Source organism: Cynocephalus volans, chromosome 5, assembly GCF_027409185.1.
Source record: "Cynocephalus volans isolate mCynVol1 chromosome 5, mCynVol1.pri, whole genome shotgun sequence".
Taxonomy (NCBI): Eukaryota; Metazoa; Chordata; class Mammalia; order Dermoptera; family Cynocephalidae; genus Cynocephalus; species Cynocephalus volans.
Window position 1 is genome coordinate 142,454,647 of NC_084464.1, and position 15,481 is coordinate 142,470,127.

Below are 15,481 nucleotides of genomic sequence, written 5' to 3' on the forward strand. Positions count from 1 at the left end.
GATGTGCATGCCTACTAGAGAGAGGCAGAAGGGAAAATGACAATTTGACTTAATCATGACCCTTTTTCGATACAACATATGCTGCCCATGCCCATGCTCAGGTTTGAATAAATCCTTTTCTAGGGCCCACGTTTGGGTGACCACTATCCATTCAAATCAGACAACCTATGGAAGCCAATGACTGGTCTTCCTACTTGTTAAATGCATTCGTAATCAGCATACCTCAGGGTGAGCAGAGCCTATCCATTAAAAGCACAGATGGTGTCCTGGTAGCATCAAAATTTCTTTAGAAACAAAACTGGGAAATTAAAATGTAAAATAACACATAAGAACTAGACACCTCAAGCATGTAATTGTATATTTATTTCTCTTTTTAAAGAACACTCCTTAATGTAATTCAATATACAAACTTGGTTTCACAGAATTATAATCCATTATATAGCACAAAGATACCCCGGATTGTGTGTGCATGTGCACACACACGTGCGTTTGTGCACCTGTTGCTGTACCCCTCCCTCTCTTCCACTCTTCTGGACCTACAAACAAAGGCTCTTCCCACCTTCACACTACCCCAAAGCCATTCTGAATGTAATATACAAAAGACATCATCTTCCCACGAGTTCTCTTCCCTTGAAAACTTTGTGTCCTCCGTTCCCCTGAGATAGCCCGGAGTGTGACACTCTTCCCTTTTCAAAAGGGCAAGGTGACTTCTCCTAATGCTGATGTTAACCCTGTTACCGTGTGGCCTGGCTGCCAGGAAGAGCTGGGGAGCAGGTCTCTGTCCCCCTTCCCCGCTCCCACACCCACCCCTCAGAGTCCAAGCGCGACCTTTCTGTGTAGCCTTAGTTTCAGTCCCCATCCCATGCAGCAAGAACCAAGGAAATTTCTAAGCCCAGGTCTTCTCCACGGGCAGTGCACAGCACTGCCTGCCAAGCCACCGGGCCGGCCGATAACCAAGCTCTACACAGTCCCATGTGCTTTGTCACTTTAATTTTTAAAGACACCCTAGCATAGGCCTGTGGCAACCTAGTGTCCAACTGAGTTACATAAAATTGTACCAGTGATGCACTTGTACATATTTACACGGGGCGGAATGTTTTCCCATATTTTTAGATGAGTATGTAGATCGACATGTTCACATAAGACCAAATACTTTTAATATTATTTATAACTGATTTATAAAGCTTTGAAAAAACTCACAACAGTACATTGTTTAATGCTTTACGGTACTATCAGTTTAAAATCACAATCAGCACTTAAGTTATAGTCAATCCAGCAAACAAGAGACAAAAAAATGTACAAGAGTTAAGAACTGACTGTTACACCCTTTATCTTTTTTTAAACTAATGCATAAGTGCAGAATAAGATACTCTAGTTTAAATATCTTGTTTACAATGTACATTTTTGTTCTAGTTACGCAACAGTAAATCCCATGCTTCACATAGAAAAGCAATCCACAACATTAAGAAAAAATGTACAATTTATGAAACAAAGTAAATAAATATTAGTATTACAGAATCAGAGCTGTACATAAAAGCTGTTCAGTTTTAATCATATAAAAATATGTTTTAGTGCAACCTCACATATATATTGATGCTGTTTAGCTTTACATCATTTAGATCCAAGTGTCCAAAAAAGGAAAGAAATTACATTTATTACAAAGCAGATACACAAATTCTAAAATATGTACAAATTACTGCTAAAAAATGCTTATAAGAATATAAGCAAAGTAAAGAAAAGGCACAAACATCTGTACAATTTTAAAAGTACCAGACCCAATAGGTTAATTTCAAATTTTGTTTTGGTCAGGCTCATGATGACTTGTTAATTTACCTAATTCTTTTGATATAACAAAAGTATATATAATAGCAAACTACCGTAACTTAGGACAGGCATGCTATAAACTTGATTACCCCTATTTCTAGAAAAACAAAAACAAACAAACAAACAAAAAGGGAAAATGTGGAAATGAAAGTCTCCATGCATCTCAGATCAATGTAGTTGACTCTTTTCTGATGAAGGCTCTTTGCCTTCCTCTGTGCTTGAAGATAATTCCTTACTGCTGTGATAGTCCGACTGTTTATCATCCGCACAACTCTTGCTGTAAAACGTGGAGTGACCTAATGCAGTCTGTGATGTACCAAAATTGTCCTTTTCACCATCATGCAAGTCAGGGTGGGCAGCTGAGGCACAGGGCTGACCTGGCTCAGGCCCACTAAAGTGTCTAATGCTAACATGTGCACTTTCCAAGGGTTTCTGGTGGGGCTCCTGCACCCGCCCCAGCTGGTCTGCCCCCAGCAGAGCTGCCTCTTCTGTGGCAATCCGGAGAGAGGCAATGGCTTTTGTACAAGTCTGTATATTTTCCTCCTGTTCCCTCTCTGTTGCATTTAGGCTGTCTTCTGAAGTGCTCTGTTTCATCAGGAGCCGAGGAGAGGAGGAGGGAGTGCTAGGTGGGCCAGGTGACTGCAAAACGTGAGGAGCTCGCTTCTCAGGCTGCTTACAAAGAACATAGGGATCCCTGGCGAAGGACTCCCCGGAAGCCCCTTTCTTCTCGTCAGAGCCCTCCATTGGCAGAGGCAATGTGGGTGGAGGATGTAAACCGGAAAGGGCCGGTGGCATGGAGTGAACCATTTGGATCCCACCTACTGGCACCATGGGGATAGGAGCTCGCACTTGTTGCTGAGAGTGGAGTGGAAGATGACTGAAGACATAGTCATTAGGACCCTCAGGGAAAAGGCTGGAGCCGTGATGTTCATAAGCACCTTCTTGGTCTCCATAGAGACTGAAGTAGGGAATCTGAGGTAATCCTCTTCTCAAGTTCTGCAGGGGAAACAAAGAGAGCACCATGTTCACGTCCCACTACTCCTCTCCCAGGCCAAGCTCTTTCATTCATTCACTCACTCACCACCCAACTAAGATTCACTACCAAATCCTTCTATCAATTTTTCATTTTTCAAAACAAAAGAGATTTCTCAGTTTGTCTTTTATAACCCTTGAAGGAAGGTGTCAGCCTGTGAAAAGTTACTCTTGTTTTTAAACAGCAAGGTGATAAAGCATTTGGTGTGTTTTCCACTAGGTACAGAGACACATTTCAGCTCTGTTCTTTTCATAAGAGAGAATGAAAAGAAAATAACAGATAATTAGAAAAAGTTCACAGAGCAGAAAACACTATTAAACACTAATAATAGAATTTTTAATTCAAGAGGAAACAAAAAGATTACCATCTGTTCATATACTAAGCAGATTTTTCATATTTTTCTTAAGTGTTAATGACTATAGAGTGACAAGCCTGAAAACTGTTTTGTTTTGTTTTTTTTTAATTTCCCATGGAACAGATGACAAAATTGAAGGACCCACAAACTGGTTCCTTCAATGTGCAAGACTTTGGTCTAAAGGAATAAACTCCTGCTCAAGAGATGTTCAATGCAGAAGACCACCTCCTTCATCAAATCACAAATCAAGACCATTTAAATCTTAATAGCAATGGCAATTTTCACAAGGTAACTATCCATCAGAGAAGTAGTTAACAATAAATATTTCAAACAGTTGACAACTTATATTCAACTACATAGCTGAGAACCACAAATGATTGTGTCTAAATTCCTCTGTTTATATTACTATTTGCACTTAAATGTTTTCTTGGCAATTAATGAATTAAGGATACTTAAAATTGGGGGACAGAATTCCAGACTTCATGGACCCAGACCTGAAAATGGAGAATTTATTTTCTATACTTGTTTCCGTAGCAAAATACAACTTAGAATATCAGGTTATCAAGTTTTAATTACTAACATTCATTCTTTTAAGGGATTACCATCTAAAAGGGAATCTTTTTTTTTTGAGGACTCAAAATAAGATAGATATAAACCTGTCAAATGTAGTAGTAATCCAGGAGAGAGACATAAAAAGTTCTAATTCATTTCAAGGATGTTTCAGTTCTAAAACTCAAGGTATGTGCTATGCCATTAAGGACTTGCCCAGTTCTGTTAAGATTGTGAGACAGGCTCAGAAACTATAAATTATGCATGATTTCCACTACTCCATGCCATGCTTGGCCCTTACCCTGCTCTGGGCTATACCTTCTCCAAACTAGAAACAAACGACTTCTCTTGGAAGTGTGGGTGAAATAGTGTAAGCATCAACCTTTTAATCACCAGGACCTCCTAAGCTAGAGAAGGTGGGATTTTATTGTACAAGAAAGAATCAGTTAAATCCTGCACAGAAGCAAAATCCCTCTTGTATTTGCTCTGGTTTAGAAAATGGCATGTCTCCTTCATAACACACTGTATTGTTTATAATCAGAATCTCTGAAGATAATCAAATAAATGTTGTATTAATCACAATTATCACAGATTCAAAGTTTAAAATAAAATATAGCTTGGTTATTTTTCCACTTTGCTTTTGGCTGCTGTTTCATGACATCCAATGCATACACCTAATCAGAATGGGGTCCTGTGGGGGAACCAAGGGATTAGGACAGCAGAAGCCAGAGAAAGAGATGTTCCATTACACAAAGTTACGTGACATCCCCAACTTCAGGCTGACAAAGGGAGAGCTGACTTATTCTCTAAAACTAGACTCCATTCAGCATGTTCTAAATCCAAAATAAAATCTTCCTTGTGTTACTAATAAAAGTTTCAAATTCAGACCTTCACTAATCAGAAATGAAATGATTTCAACCACAGAAGTAGGTGTAGAAGCAGAATTTCCACCATGTAGCTTTGTTTATTGTTCCAGCTGCTGCCAAACACTTCCAGGCATCCCCTCTCCTTCCATCCACCCCTTCTTCACCCTCCAAATAAACTCACAAGTGTCCTCCGCTTTGCATTTCACTCCATCTGCAATCCTATTGTGTTGTAATTTGGGCCTTATCATAATGTGGTCGACAAATTCCCATCTTACTTAAATCTCAGTAAGAAAAATCTTGTGGAAAAATGAATGAATTCAAGTGTGCATTATGTTAAGTGTATGTGCATATATATGTATATACGAGTACGTACACATATACATAAACACACATGTATACCCTATGCACCAGATACACTACCCCGCTCATCCTTCGGCAGTGTGTCAGTAGGTCCTCCAAAAGCAAGTGCTGAGAAGGCGGAAGGAAAAGAAGAGCTTCTGTGGGGGTGCAGGGCACAGGGGGACTAATGCACATGAAGATGGAGAGGTGACTGATCTGTGCTTAGTTGCTGGCCAGGGACTGCAGGGCAGAGCACAGCCTTGGCTTGGAAACAGGCCTGCCCTGAAGGTGCTAACATAACAGCAGGCGGCTGTCAGCTCACTGTATGCCTTACAGCTAACAGCACATTTTTCCAGCGACAGAAATCCGCATGGCCCACCTCCCTGGTTGCCACACACTGATGAAGAAACTGTGGTCAAGAGGTTAAGTGACTTGCCCAAGATCTCACAGATAGCAAGGGATAGACTCATTGATGACTGTTTCACTAGACACCACATTCATCTATGCACTGAGGACCTGGACATGCCATTCTTTCTCTGCTTGCTGTTTATCTACCAAAATTTCGAAAATGGAAGAGGAAAGGTATTTGTTTAAAAAAAAGGCAAGGCCAGAAAACATAACATTATTTCATCCTCCTCCTTGAGCCACACATAGTAGACCCTCAAAAGTACTGACTGAATGAATGAATAAAAGACTCCTTTTGAGTCTATCTTAAAATTAAAACTGTCTCCTCCAAACCTACACCCTGGGCCTGTCACTCCAGACGGAGCCAGAATGAGCATGTCACGCTGGCCACAGGGTCCTTTCACCTGCAGTCACTGTCCTGTGAGCCCTCCATCAATGTTAGACAAAAAGACAAGGTACTGGTAACAGAATTTCTATCAGAAAGGATTATGTCCAGTCTTATTCCAATTTGATATTTTCATACAATATTCAGAGAGGATGAAACCTTCATCTAATAGCAGTTAAGAGAAATACTTCTGATAGCACTGTTGATTCTATTTTTCTCTGGCCATAAGAATCTTGTTCACACATCCCAGAAAGATGAAAATCCTCCTCTGCTTCTTGAAATGGTATGAGAAAGTATGAAATGGGAAAAGCTTGGAACCAATTGTCTCATGTCTTCATGGAGGATTCCCAGACCTGTTCCCTCATATCTATGAACAAAGTGTCAAGCTAGAAATTCTCTAAAGAGAATTAAACTGGGTAGTGGACCAAAGGCTTCATAAATAGTAAAATTTAACAACTCTATTCAATATACAGGTGGGATGGTACTAAAAAAAACAAAACGAAAACCAAAAATCTGGCACAAATTCAATAACTAATAAAAACAATATCCTTCCAACAACAACTTTCTGGGTAAATATCCAAACCTTAGATGAACTCCTTTCATCCACTTTTCAATTCCTTTGCCCAAGTGGACTATGGGTTGCTATCATTTCTTATAATAGCAGTGTGTTTGCACTAAAGGCTTACTTTTTGTGCTGCAGTTACTGAATATGCTCCACTATCTCACAATGCCACAGTGTCAACCCACCTGGTCAACAGTAGAACAGGAGCTGCAGGGATGGTGGACAGGCTCCTCTAACACACCCACCGCATCGCTGTGTCTATACCAGAGGAGGTGTCTGACGACCCAGACTCAGGATCCCACAGTCCTAGGGATTTACGGCTCTCTATGCTGCAATGGCTTAAGATGCAGAAGATCCCTGCTTTCTACTTTTGCCAAGACACAAAAACCTGTAGAAATGTACCTCTTTTTCTTAGCTTGCTTACATCCTGATCACTACGCATGTTTCTGCAGGATTTGCACCACTGAGATAAAGTTGGTACCAGGTTGTGAAAAGAGGATGTTGGGGACGGGAGTGTGGAATGCAGCAGGGAGCTTGCCTAACGTTTAAAATGACAACCTGAGCTTATGATTGAGGGTGGTGGAAGGTGATGAAAGGGAGCGAGCTGGCCACCAGGGAGTGATAAGACAGCCAGGAGCTGGCAGCACTTCCTTTGGCTGTGAAGGATGGTTCCGAGGCACAGGACAGAAATCCAGAGCAAAGACAGTACAACAAAGGGTAGAGACCAGGAAATACAGACACATTTAAAGCAAACAAACTCCCAGGCTATCACTCCTCTGTCTATGGTAAGTGCCTGCTTTATTCATTTTTAAATATCCTACACAACTGAAAGAGATATCACAGTCTATTGTGCCATGGAATAAGGCAGGGCAAGTGCTTTTCTTCGGATTTGCACTAAACCTACTGCTTAGATGTAATCCATGATGATTATTGCTGTTATCTCAACTCATAATGAAGACCTGTCATAGAAATCTTCATACATTCTCCTTGGTTCTCCTGACCTCCCAGTCTCCTCGGACCCACACTCCCGCTCAGCAAGTGTACACAGCGGTGGTAATGGCAAGGAAAGCAGATGTGTTTATGCCTTTAATTTACAAACATACCAATGGGTCATTCTCTCCTCTCCCAGTCCCTGGCCAGTTTCACACATGCTTCCACGATGGACAAGGTCATGAGTATATTAAAAAAAAAAAAAAAGTTTTTGAAACTCAGAGCTAATGACTGAGTCGGAATCCTTAGCTGGTGAGGAGTTATATAAGAGCCACCTAAATGTTGCCAAGTGTGTCTGTCTATGCAGTCATGCCATTCCACAGCCTTCACCTTTTTTACCCACATAAAGGTTTCAGCTCATGTCTATAATTAGCTAAGCTTAGAAAGCCTTCAGAAAGGCCTCACCTGTCTGCAGAAGGAAATGCACTACTGCACTGATGCAGCACCACACTTGGGGCAAGGTGGTATCTGCATGTAATAACCATATCTTCTGTTTTCAGTAACCAAGTTCACTCCTCCCCATAAGTGACACCCACGTTATAGTAACTTCTGCACTAGTGACTTACAAGCAGCTCCAATGTGCTTCAGCTTATATATTAGAAAGTGAGAGGGAATTATACTTACAGGAGGCCCCAATACAATTGGCTCTGCTTGCAAATACTGCCCCATGGACAATGGCGGGTTATGGTATAAAGGCCTTCTGGGAGATGGCGCTCTTACGGTGGTCAGATATCTTCTCTCTCTCCTGGGAGAGAGGTCTCTTCTTGACAGGATATCTTTCCCAGGTGACACTGGCCTCCTTGGGGACAAATGCCTTCTTGGTGAAACATCTCTTTGGGACATCTCTCTTCTCAATGCAGCTTCCTTTCTTGGTGAGAGATGTCTCATGGGTGACAGATCTCTCCTAGGTGATAAATGTCTTCTGGGTGATAAATCTCCTTTGGGTATCAGATACCTCTTTGGTGAATTATCTCGACAGGGTGAAGAATCATATCCTGGTGAGGAATGGTGGCTTGAGGGGGAGAAGTCCCTGGGTGAGGAGCTGGGCTCTGAAGGCAGCAGGTACTCCTCATCCATACAGCAAGGGATGTCTAACCTGTCTTTGTCTGGTTCCGAGTCTGTACTTTTGCTCTGGAATAGCCTCTGGTATTCTGTCATCTGGGTATCTTCACATGAGTCACTCGGTGTCATAAGCTGAGTAACCTGAATACTTGGCAAAGTAACTAAATAGCTGATCAACGAAGAATGTCCCAGGGAACTATCAGAAGGAACCCCGTGCGGTACAGCGCCAACATTCACAGGCAAAGAGGAGAATCTAGGAGGCTGAGGACTGGTGCTTCTTGATCTTGTTTTTGGTGTCAAATCTCCCTGGTCATCGAAGTCATCATCATCATCGTCATCATCATCATTATCATCTCCATCTTCACCGTCGGATTCCTCAGCATCTGAGAACTGATGATCAGTTGATATGCTGGACATGCTATGCTTCTCAGCTGTTTTGTGCAACTCTTCCATAGTTTCTGAAACAATCCAACAAAGATAACAGAGATCAAAATCCAGATGCCAAGGTTAGGAGCTCATTGAGGCACCGTCTCTTTCCAAAAGCTTTCTCCATCCCTCCAGCCCCAAAGACAGTGACGTTTCTGACCTCCAGTAACTCTCTCGAGGTACTTACTTACGTTCACACCTTTGATTTACAAACATACCAATGGGTCATTATGCACCAGTTCTGATCTTTTTATGTATTTATTTGGTCTCATCCCCCACCTACAATCAGAACTCCAGGGTAAGACCTTATATCTCAGACATCACCCCACTTACAGAAAACTCTCAACAAATGGGTATTGATAATGTTGTTACTGACAGTGCTAGAGGAAATACAAAAGCACCAACCTGTCTTCACAGGTTCAGGTACAAACTTATGTATAAGTGGTGTATCTCAGGAGGTCTGGCTGACCCTCAGGTTCTCTTTTGAGGTTAATGATGGGTGGACATTTTTTTTTTTGTACTAGGTTTCCTCCTGATAGCAATATTAACACATTAAAATGCTTTTCAAATTTCCCAAAAAGCTTAAAATCTAAATCATGATCACAAAGCAAGTGTAATTATATTTCCTTCATAGTTCTAAATAGAATTTTCATAGTAAGGCATTTTTTCCCTAGAGTCACAATTCCAATATATTTATTTCTCCTCAGTAGGTGTCAAGCAATTCAGCATGTCAGATTTACTTTCTATATTTAGTACTTAATAAAATGAAATGTGATCAGTTTTCAAAAATATCTAAACTTATTTTGCCAACTCAAACACAAAGCTCCAGTGTGCATAGTGAAGAAGTCAGTCAACTAAATTATGATATACCTGCTTCCTCAGTTTCTGTATCATCCACTGATGTCATTGAGACTCCCAACTCCAGGCATTTTTTCATGTGTGCTTTAGATTTCATATGCTTTGTTAGGTTTCCTAGAAAACACAGCCAAAAAGAGAGAGAAATTAATTGGTTATCAAAATATGATGATTGCACCAAATTTCAAAGTGAAATGAGCTAATTTGGGATACCATAAATTTGTTTCTACCCACTACTCCTTGCTTCAACCTTAAGAAGAACAATCTGTTTTCTGAAGATATCAGTCCCTGAAGGCTTGGCCATTTCAGTTTTTCTTTATTCTAGAAGATGTGTGGAAGTCCAAGGTCACATCTTTCAAGAGTAGGCTCTAAGCAAGACTGGGGATCCCAGGCTTTTCTACCTGAGAAGGGATCTAATATCTATTCAGATAGAACAGCCTCCTGGGACTCCACATAAACAGGGCAACACAAGCTGAGTCACACACCTTGGAGAAATTTCAGAATGAAATATTCTCAACATAACTATAGGACACCAGACCTTTGGCATTGATAAGATATAGGTTACCCACCAAGAATTCCCACTGGTCCAAAGAAAAAATACACAAACTAATGTAAGGGCCAACCTCGTAAATTAATTCATAGATCCATACAAATACTTCACTAACTTCATATAGAAAGCATTATTCCCAGTATTTAGTATCTATCTATATTTATCTTAAGACTTGTATCATTCTAAGAAAAAAGAAAGGTTTAATGCCAAATATGTTATAATGATGATGATATATACAATTATGCATATACAAATATATGTGCCTGTCTATCCATCTTTCTATCTCTAGATTTATATAATTGCTATATGGAATGTGAGAAATTTTGAAAACATTCATCTGATCACCTATGACCCAGGATCTATGGAAGAAAGAAAAAGATATATATATATATATATAAAATAAATACATATGTAAAACATTATGCCATGAACTAATTCAGTTGTAAGGAGCCTCTACATCCACTTCAATAAAAATGGCCATATTATTATCTGTGCCCTTTGTTAATGCTTTAGCCATGTACCAAAAAATGCTTCATTTTTAAGAAAGAGTAGACTCCCTGAAATATAGGTGGAATCTCACCCTCCTGAACTAGTTTGTTCCCTTTATAGGAGTGTTAGCTTACTATTAGTGTAATACATGAGCCACAATTCTAAACTGGGACACAGCTGCTTATTATTTTACTTGTATTACTTTATTATTAATTATCGCTTATATACCTACCTATGAATTTTATGTGCTATTTGCATAACTTCCAACACAGAAATATTTCCAGGCTCCCAATAAATAATTACTTTCATTTATTAAAAAATTACATCTACAACTTTTAGAGGGCTGAAAAATTGTATAGACATATCAAGAATTCTTAAATCTGTAAATTAATTAAATGTATCTATAAATTATGCAAATCATCTGCTTCTGCCAGGATGCAAGTACACGGTGTATGAATGTGGGTGCAGATGCTAAGTGTGTCAAGATAATTTATGTAGATTATGTGTTTCTTCTTCTATATTTTTCTCTCCAACCATGCCAAGGAGGTAGTCAGGCTTTGGGCTCCCATCTTCAGAGTAGGTTTGTAGGTAGATACAGGGATGTGAAACAACCGCACCGAAGTTTTGGTGTGTTGACGTCCTGAGTTTCTGGAATATGGGATGAGGACCATCACATAGAGGGAAGAAGCATGGCAGATTTGGGCACCCGAAGAGGGACACAGGTAAGAAGAAGGGATCAGTCCATTTGTGCTCAGAAGACCACGTAGGTTTGGACAACAGACATTTCAGCTAGAGGTGAAAATTGATGGAGTTTCCCTGATGTTTTGCTCATTTTAAGATTCTGAGACATTTGTACATTCCCAAAGGGTGACAAAGAAACTCCAATAATGACCACGAATACATTACTTCCTACTACAACTCCAGGATGATAGTTCAGAGCCAGATTTGTTTTTTTTTTTTTTTAATCTAGAAATGTGTCATCTCTTCATCCAGTTTTTTATACAACAATATCCGCAGCAAACTCATATGCCCAGTGAAGATATATTTTGCTTTGTAATGGCTGGTGAATTTGAGATATTTCCTAAAATCAAAGTTCTAATTTTCTTATCTCCCAGGGAATCTCTTAGTAAAGTTCTATATAAAAGGCTTGATTGTGCAAAGGTGTATGGTATTTAAAGGACCTTATGTTTATTTCTTTTGAATGCAAATGAACATTCCCTCTCCCCTTTTCAGCATCAAATGAGGCATATCTATAATATAGTTACCTTTTTAATAAAGTAGAAACTAATATGTTAAGAGGCTACACATTTACATTTACGACAAATCAACACAATAATTTAGGATTTTTGATTATAAGAGAAATTAGGTGTACATTTATGTTACAAAGACTATTTTACTTGAAATTTATTTTTCTTGATGGGTAGTGGAGCAGATTAATGGTATGCAAATTTAAAGTTAAAACACTGGAAATTATGTGAGGTTGGTGAGGAGGTGTCTACAGGATCCATTATTACTAATATAAAACATGCTTCTACAAAAGTCAAGAAATTCGCTACTGTTTGTATTCTGAGAACACCAGGCTTAGGAACATTTTCATGCTTTTATGAAATGATAGAAACATAACTGAAGCAACCTTCTTGAGTAAAATACATTTTTACATAAATCTACCTATTAGAAACAGATTTTTTTAAAAAATGATAGAATATTATTTCAAGGCAAGTCCTAGTTTTTTGAGATTAACAGTTGTGGCCTAAGAGTAAGAAATTGTCTCTGTGCTGAAAATTACACGGAACACAAGCTATCAAATTTCTATGCATAATTAATGCAACTGTGGATGGAGGGGCCCACCTGGGAGTCTGTGGATCTCTACATTATTTATAATCTTGAAACTGACCATGGGCACATGTTTTCCTCCCAGCTGCTGCCTTGCTTTTCTAATGCCACTGCATGTATTGTCTCCCTGCAGTATTTCAATACTGGTGTAAATATGATCGAGACCACATAACATTTCCAACATGAAGTCATAGCTATCCAGGCGATTCTTAGCCACTTCCTTCTGAGACAACTGGCCTGGACCTAAGTCTATAGCTCTTAATTAAGTCATAAAAGGAGCCTCACAGTCTCACACACATCCTTTGATCACTTAGATGAGGGAGAAAACACATTTCACGGAGTCCTATTTTCACAAACAAAACCATCTTCTTGTTGATGAAAGTCAGTTATAGAATAGCATTCAGAACCCTAAGGAGCCATTAGAAAAGCATTTTTCCTCTCAACAAAACCACACTGGTACCTTTCGTTTTGAAGGCGAAGTTACATAACTTGCACACGTAAGGCCGAACATCAGTATGAGTGCGGATATGTTTTTTGAGCATGCTTGGCTTCTTACAGCGAATCCCACATTCCTCACAAATGTACTTTCCACGTCCACGACCTCTGACATATACATAATCTTCATTTGATTTATACCTGTTTAAAAAAGGGGGAAGCCAGTGTGTTTTCAAATACTCTTAGCATGTTATATATCAAACCAAAAGCTAATCATTTGCATGGCAAATGTTTATGAGGGTCTTTTACAATTATTCAACTTTACTTACAAAGATACAAACTTTATGCAGTAAATACCTGAAAAAACTAGATAATAGATTTGGTATTGTAAACAAAATGTAATTTTACGTAGAATTCAAACTGGAATTAGCTCTGCTTTGAAGCATAAATTCATAGATTTAAGGTAAAGTGTTCAAATGGGTTTATATAAGTCTTAAAGAGTTGCAAACCTGTGCCTTACTACTACTGGATTCTAGTATAGCCTCCAATCAAGGGATATCCAAAAAGTATACCAATATATCCCAATCGTTCTATATTGGTATATATATTCACCATTCGTTAACATTACATCATCTAAGATGTGCACGTACAACACACACTCCTCTAAATTTGCTAAAATAAGTATAACTGATAATAGAATTCTTTATTGCAAGTTTCTACTCTATTTTTACAATCCTGGCACAAGAGTGCCTCAGAAATTTCTAGTTTACACAGGCTGGGCTCAGCTTACCAACTGTTGTCTACAGATTTGATCTGTTCTTTTCAAAGACCATGAATCTGTACTAATGTGAAATCTAAATTCTAATTGACTTTTTGAAGGTACTGGTATATAATGAAAATTAGAGATTCCATTTTTAACCAAATTCTCAGTTGTTTGCAGAAGGATTTCACGGTCTTGAAAGGATATGTGAGGTCATCTACTTTAATCAAATCAGTTAGATCAATAAAACCTTAGGTATTTCCTTTGATAATCAAATCTTGGGTATTTACAGTGCTCAACCATCCCATTTTGTTTAGAATACAATAAAATGTAATCTATCATAGAGTACAGTAGCATTCTATTGAATAATTCAATAAATATCATTACCTCTTAAATCATAGCTAGGCTCGAATATGGGTCTAATGTCATTCAGAAAGATATTCCTTATGGGTCTTTTTGTCGTTTTTATTTTTTATAACTTCCAAAGGTAAACTGACCTGCAAAATGCACTAATTCACTGCGGATTTACTTAAAGGCACTAGATATAAAGATTTTTACATTCTAAGAGCATTGCAAACTTCCCTATTTTGTTCTATCTAATCCACCAACAGGATTAAAAGCAAGTCCAACTTTACTCGTCCAATCCACTGAAAGACTTTTAAATATAAATTCTGCTATGAATGCTAATTAATCTTAACATTGCCTACTTTTTTGGTCAGTCCCAATCCAGGGCAGAGTTAAGTAAATAATATGAATAATCAATTTTGCATGCCTTTTGCCCCTTTAAATTTTCCCCCTTTACAATAAATTTCAACTTCATCTTGTTCTTCAAGATTATTTGGAACTTTATCTTCTATCTCACATTGTCTTTTAAATAAAGTAGAAAAGAACCTAAAGATGAAAAACATCTTTCACCTTTCAACTTCATTATTCTCTGCCCTTACTAGATGCAATTGCTTAAGGGATAGTGAATAAAACAAAAAAAATTTATAGGAAGCTAATTTTCTTCAGGGAAGAATATTCCAAGCTTACTGTACCCCATCATCATAGTTGATGAAAAATACATTTTATCTTCAAATAATATAAATTTATTTTCAATGTCTTAGCTGATTAACTTGTTTCTAGAATACAAATACAATAAAAATCAGTACAAAATATATCTGTTTATTAGAAAAATCTGTACAAATAAAATATTTGCCATATCATAGTCCTGCAGACCCATGACTCTACTTGATAGGGAAATTAATGGATTTTGAAAAAATAATTAAAAGTTATGTTAAGCTATATTATTAAACCTATCAACTGGATAATATAAGGGACATATACACTTAAAAATTTGGTCAGTAGTACTTTTTTTAAGTTATTACTTCGCAATTGCCAAAATAAGAGATAGTAACACACTGTTTGGAATGAACACTTGGTCATTACCAGGCAGAAGTCAGGTCACGGATTAAGAAATGACTGGGTCACAGCCCATAACAAGGGACAATCAAAGGAGGAGGAAATGAAATATGGGCACAACCCTTTTGGATCATGAAAACACAGCAATAAAATGTTCACATACACTTTTTCACTTGTGTCCTTTGTTAGTGGAGATGGGCTCCCCAAAGCATACAGTTACTGTGAAGGTCTCGCTAATCTAGTGGTACAAGTACACTGCTATGAAGAAGACTGCTGAAAGCTAGAGTGTTGATTCAGTCACAGGGACTCTCAGTCTCTGAGGAAAGATAAAATCTATATTTCTCTCATTTGTGTTAAAAGAT

The 15,481-nt window shown here is 38.4% G+C and overlaps 1 protein-coding gene across 3 annotated transcripts in view; it reads right to left on the bottom strand.

Annotated features, from left to right (window-relative positions):
- Nucleotides 1-381: 381 nt before the first annotated feature.
- The window catches only part of HIVEP2 (HIVEP zinc finger 2), a 186,185-nt gene continuing 171,085 nt past the window's right edge, over nucleotides 382-15,481 (bottom strand). For all 3 annotated transcript variants that reach the window (XM_063096407.1, XM_063096406.1, XM_063096408.1), the window contains exons 7-10: nucleotides 12,984-13,159; nucleotides 9,667-9,768; nucleotides 7,933-8,828; nucleotides 382-2,820 (exon numbers count right to left, since the gene is read on the bottom strand). In XM_063096407.1, coding sequence (XP_062952477.1) covers nucleotides 1,993-2,820; nucleotides 7,933-8,828; nucleotides 9,667-9,768; nucleotides 12,984-13,159 — 2,002 coding nt within the window. In that variant the 3' untranslated portion in view covers nucleotides 382-1,992. The remainder of the gene's footprint in view (nucleotides 2,821-7,932; nucleotides 8,829-9,666; nucleotides 9,769-12,983; nucleotides 13,160-15,481) is intronic.